Raw genomic sequence first — 5,544 nt, 5'->3', positions numbered from 1 at the left:
TTAATAATGCGCAATTTTGAGTGGAAAACGTAAGAGAAACGTGGTCCTATATAAAGATTTGTATTTGTTGCGTGGTCAAAAAGAGATGCAGCTTTTTTTTTTTTTTTTGCAAACCAGGTTGATCCGGCCCATCGCTGGTTTGACTTTGCACCATGAAACAAGCCCAAGCGCCTTAGAAAGAGGATGTGAGAGTCCAACTTGTAATCGTTTTTACAGTTATTTTCTATAATAATCTAAACTATGCCGAAGCCCAACTAATCCGGAGTTGGAGTAGCTCAGTGGTTAGAAATGTACCATGTCAGATATTCAGAAGTGAAGTTGACATTTAACTGCTCTAAGCAATTTAACGTCTTGCATTCATCCAGTCAACTATCACCCGGCTATCACCATTAAGTTCGTTTTTACAGTTGTCCTTTGTAGTCTCATGATAGACACCAATTTTATACTGCCCTTTGAAGCACTTTAAAGGCCAATATCTTCAGGAGACGAATTTTTTAATACCTAGAAAAAAATATATGTTTTTGACAAAATTTAAACATCTGAAATATTGAACCAAGATTGATAAGTGAACGAATTATCAATAAATATATGTATCAGACATTCGAAGATAGTGAGTTTTTAAATGTTTTTTTTTTCTAACATCTAGTGAGTTTAAATGTTTTACACACTCTTAAGTAATAGAAACCCTTCTATACATAAAGCCAATAAATACAAGACACAGAGAAGAAATGAGAAATAGAAATGTTACTATCCGGCTGGCCATCCAAATGGAGAAAATTTGTAGGGATCCGATTTCAAACACCGGCGGTCTAATTTAACCTGTTTTGGTGTCCGGTCCAAGAAGATTATAGGCCTACGTCAAGAAAAAGTTCTTTGGTTAACAACAAAAATGAAACGCAACCTTGTTTGGTTACTACTCAGTAGCTAGCAAAAAGATCCATGATACTCGAAAGAACAAAAAACACTTAAGCGAACCTACTATCCCAGCGACTACTTAGCCGGTTCATCCCCGGTGCTAGAAGCACCCGGCTTAGCCATAGAATCTTGAAGTACGTTTGTTGCCTCAACGCTCTTGGTACGTTGCAGGGAAGGAGTTCGGTGTAGCCTGCACCTAAATGAGCCCGGGTGAGTGGTCGGTGAACAAAGGCAATTGGTCTTAGTGATGCTGGTCTGACGAGATAGCCCGCCAGTGCTCACTGCTGCAGTACTCTCCATGGTAGCTTCGATCTCGGTTTTGTCGTTCATAATTTCAATATGAAAGGTAAGAGGATTCGAGATGAATAAAGAGTTATCCTTCTTTGTGTTTATATGGTCAATTTTAGATTTGAATAAGCTATAACTTCCTTTTCTGTTTGGTCATCACGAGAATGATGATGCCTTCCATTAAGGACCAACTATATCCTTCAACTTGTCATAATGCTTCAACTACTCCTATTCCCACAAGCCACGTCAGTCCTTTTCTTGTGTTTAATGGATGATGATCATCCATGATTATTACTCCCATCAATTATCTAGTATACACTTTCTTAAGTGCAGTTTAAAAGTATATATTAAATTGTACAAAAGGAATTTGTATAGTGGCCTCTTTTATTTGCAATCCAAAATTTTAATTTTATACGAATACAATGCAATGCACTGAATATAAAAGGGGTAAGTAGTTAATAGCCGGCCAAAAAGGGGTAATCTATAAAACAACAATTATTAATAAAAATAATTATCGTAACAACTGACGTCAAAAGACAACCTATGGCAGATGCCTTAAGCTTCAAGAGTGCTTCGCGATATTCATTCACTCTGTTTATTCATTCGATTCTATATGTTCTCGATTTATACCCCATTTGGGAAAATATAGATGTGTTTTTTTTTTTTTTTTGGTAATCAATATAGATGTGATTTCTTAGCTAATGCAGCTCTTTGTGCATTCCTAAATTCGCTATTACAAGTAGGACTGGACACGGATCCGATATCCGGGTTTTTGAAAGTATTTATGATTTGTTTCGTAAGTAACAAATATCTAATTTTTTTATTTGCTTTGCTTTGAAAAAATACGGATATCCAGAAAAACAGATATCCGGAAAATATATAGATATTTGCGGATATTTACGAATACTTATGGATATCTCATTCATTTTGACTAATACAAATAATATTAAAAATTCGATACAAATTTTTTTTTAATTTTTTTCTTCATGATATAGAAAATTAAAATAAGTATTGAAACAACATATTTTGTAAATTTTAAACTTAGTTAACAATTATAATAACACAAAACTTAAGAAAAAAGTTATAGTTGACATTTTTTTTCCTCTTCTTTTTATGTAATACTTTTATTTAAGTAATAACGTGAATAGATTTGTGAACCATATGTTAGAATAATAATAATATAAACTTATACATTTTAAACTTTAAATATAATCAAGATTCACATGTATTTATATATTGCCAGGGCGCATATCCGGTTCCCAAAATTTTAATATTTGTGATTTGTTTCGATTTTAACGGATATTGATTTTTATTATTTATTTTACTTCGAAACTTTACGGATATCCATAATTTTTGGATCGAATTGAATCAAATTTAACGGATAAAATGCTCATTCCTAAATACATACCGAGTAATTCTATTTTTCCTGTTTAATGAAGCTTTTGCACTGTTCGAGCTCAAATTAATTTAAAATTACCTAACTTAAAAGATATTGGATACTGTTTGTATTTTATTATTGATCTTGACTAATTATTCACCTTCTTTAATTAATAACAAATTTGATAACAATAATAAAATTAATCATCAAAGTTCTCACAACTATCAGAGTTCTAATGATTTATTTATTCTCAGTAAAAAGAGTCTTCTTAAACCTTAAAGGATGGATTATCCTCTTCACCTTTGAAGTAGATTTCCTAACCCAAATATGACATGAAAAATTCTCCGTATTAGCTTGATATTTTCCTCCGTACCAAATACATACATACATATTTTCAAAAATAATAATAACATTGCATATTTTCATACGATGTATTATTGTGCCTAATACCTGAATTACCCAAAGAAAACACAAGTATTTTGTTGTTCAAAAAAAAAAAAAAAAACACAAGTATTTAGACAATTATCCTTTTCAGATTTAAAATATGTACTTCCGATTTAACGATATTGTAAACATCAGAATATGTGCTTCCTATGATTTGAGGGTGAGAGAAAAGATGAAAAAAGCAAGAAGGCAAAGGCTGTCTTCATGAATTCTGAAGTCAACTTATTAGAAAATATCTAATTTCTAGAGATCTCCTTTTGTCCTTTTGGTGTTGTCTTTTTCCCCGTATGTTTTACTTGTTCTTCGTAACTTTGCTTATATACTCGACATATGTCATATATCATCAATTAGTTGTTCTCATACACTACTGTACCCCAAAAAGCATACTCAGATAAAATTTCTTTCTTTTATTTTTTAAAGATAAATATTGCCCTTGCAAAAATAATCTATCATGGGCGATAAAACTGATCATACAACTAAACAGAAACAAAGGACACAAGACTTTTGAGCTAGATACCCATAACCTCATTTCTCATAACCTTAAAGAAACGTACGAATTCGTCCAAAAAAAAAAAAAGTACGAATAGCAACAATAATGGTCTAATAATCATGAAAGCAATACTGATAAAACATTCCGCCATTTCCATTCTGATGCATCTTAGCTGCATCAAACCCACTCGCATGATCGGCCCAAGCCAACTCTCCATGATACTTCACCTGATTGAATCCGTTTCCTTCCACATTGATGTGATTCGGTACACCAAGATCTGTCTGAAAACCGTTCTCTAGCATTGTCGGGAAAACACCAACACACGGTTGGTTGGTCTGAGGAGGGGTTGAAGTTTGTTGAGAGATAGGTTTTGGCAAGAACCCTTGAACAACTTCTTGAAGAAGACCAGACCCAGCTGGTTCTGGTTCGAGGATTGATATCATGTTGTCGTTGTCGATGGTACTTGACCTCTTTGCTTTAGGCGAATGATCTTCGAAAACATTGTTAGCGTTAGTGAAGGGATCGTTAACGAGGCCGCTTACGTTAGAAATATTGTAGTGTGGGTAAGCGAAAGGAGAAAGAGGCTGAGAGTTTAAGACGTCGCTTGTCGTTGTCGATGGTACTTGACCTCTTTGCTTTAGGCGAATGATCTTCGAAAACATTGTTAGCGTTAGTGAAGGGATCGTTAACGAGGCCGCTTACGTTAGAAATATTGTAGTGTGGGTAAGCGAAAGGAGAAAGAGGCTGAGAGTTTAAGACGTCGCGTAGAAGGAACATGTTCATCGGAGGAGGCGAGAAAAGACTGTGGTGGTAAGATTCAAGTGGGTAGACGAAGTTGGTTCGAGCTTTAAGACCACGCATGGCTCGAGCGGCACAGTCGTATGCGCAAGCTGCTTCCTCGGCTGTGTCAAATGTACCGAGCCATCGTCTCTCCTTCGACATAGGATCGCGTATTTCAGCAGCGTAACGACCCCATGGTCTACGCCTAACGCCTCGGTACCTTATGGTTGTGCCACCGGAAGCGCCGCCGCCAGGGGCAGCTTTTGCGATGGTTACACCTCCGGGAGTGCTAGGAGCGGTGGAGGAAGTTCTTGATGGCTTTCTCTTAAGGGAATGGTTGTTTGTTTCTCTGTGCTCAGCACCTTCAAGTCTCATGATTGCCTCTTCCATGGTTTGACCTAAGGAAGGTTTTTTTGTAAGCAAAGAAAGTATTTGTTTTGTTCTGTGGGCTATCTACGGTTTTGAGTACCTGAATGTGATGATGGTAGGTGATAACTTATTTATAGATAGAGATTAAAAAACTACACTGTTCATTTTAAAATTTTAAATAAAAGAGACTTGCGTCTTTTTGACTTCTGACCACTCTATCAGTGATGTAGAATGCAAAAGTAGGTTTAGTAGTTAACGAAGCTCATGTTCTACGTTCGGAATTGTGTCTTTATTTTTCTACGGACTTGCATAAAATTGGAGTAATATGTTACATGAATTTTTGATAAGTAACAATAACGTAGTTATTATATTCTCCTTTTATCTTCGTTATTGTCAAGAGTATAAAGGTGTCTCGATCATGCTAATTTATATCATTTCGATTTATTCTTTTGTTTAAGTGTAAGACATGGATCTTTCAGAAAACTTTCTTGAAAACAACTGAAACTAAACTAATAAAAATTGAACACTGAATTGCCATTTCAAAATGTTCCCCGTTCTAACTAATTTGAAACACACAAAAGTTATTTTGACTAGTTATGTTTTGAAGTTTTAACTACTATATATCGTCTAAAATGGAAAATGTGATTTTTTGCACTCAAACATTTCTAACTAAACATTAAAATCACATTATTACAGTGCTGAAACTTATATTAATTTATTGCTGAAATTACACTAACTTTAACACTAAAGTGGTGTTATGGTAATAACAATAAATCAAATTAGTTAAAATGATATTTTGACAGTAGATTGTAGCTGGGAAAGGAAATTATGATGTTGTGAGTTGAAAGGAGAGGAATTGAGAATCGTGAAATAATGTCTC

At 34.6% G+C, this 5,544-nt stretch overlaps 1 protein-coding gene across 1 annotated transcript; it reads right to left on the bottom strand.

Annotated features, from left to right (window-relative positions):
• Positions 1 to 3,625: 3,625 nt before the first annotated feature.
• On the bottom strand, positions 3,626 to 4,685 carry LOC106334091 (ethylene-responsive transcription factor ESR2-like). The gene is made up of 2 exons (XM_013772438.1): positions 4,245 to 4,685; positions 3,626 to 4,099 (listed from the first exon to the last, which is right to left on the bottom strand). The coding sequence occupies exons 1-2, from the start codon at positions 4,683 to 4,685 to the stop codon at positions 3,626 to 3,628; spliced, it is 915 nt and encodes a 304-aa protein (XP_013627892.1).
• Between the last annotated feature and the right edge of the window lie 859 nt (positions 4,686 to 5,544).

This window comes from Brassica oleracea, chromosome C3 (genome assembly GCF_000695525.1).
Source record: "Brassica oleracea var. oleracea cultivar TO1000 chromosome C3, BOL, whole genome shotgun sequence".
Taxonomy (NCBI): domain Eukaryota; kingdom Viridiplantae; phylum Streptophyta; class Magnoliopsida; order Brassicales; family Brassicaceae; genus Brassica; species Brassica oleracea.
The sequence above is the reverse complement of the archived record's forward strand: the minus strand, read 5'-3'. Positions and strand labels throughout refer to the sequence as shown.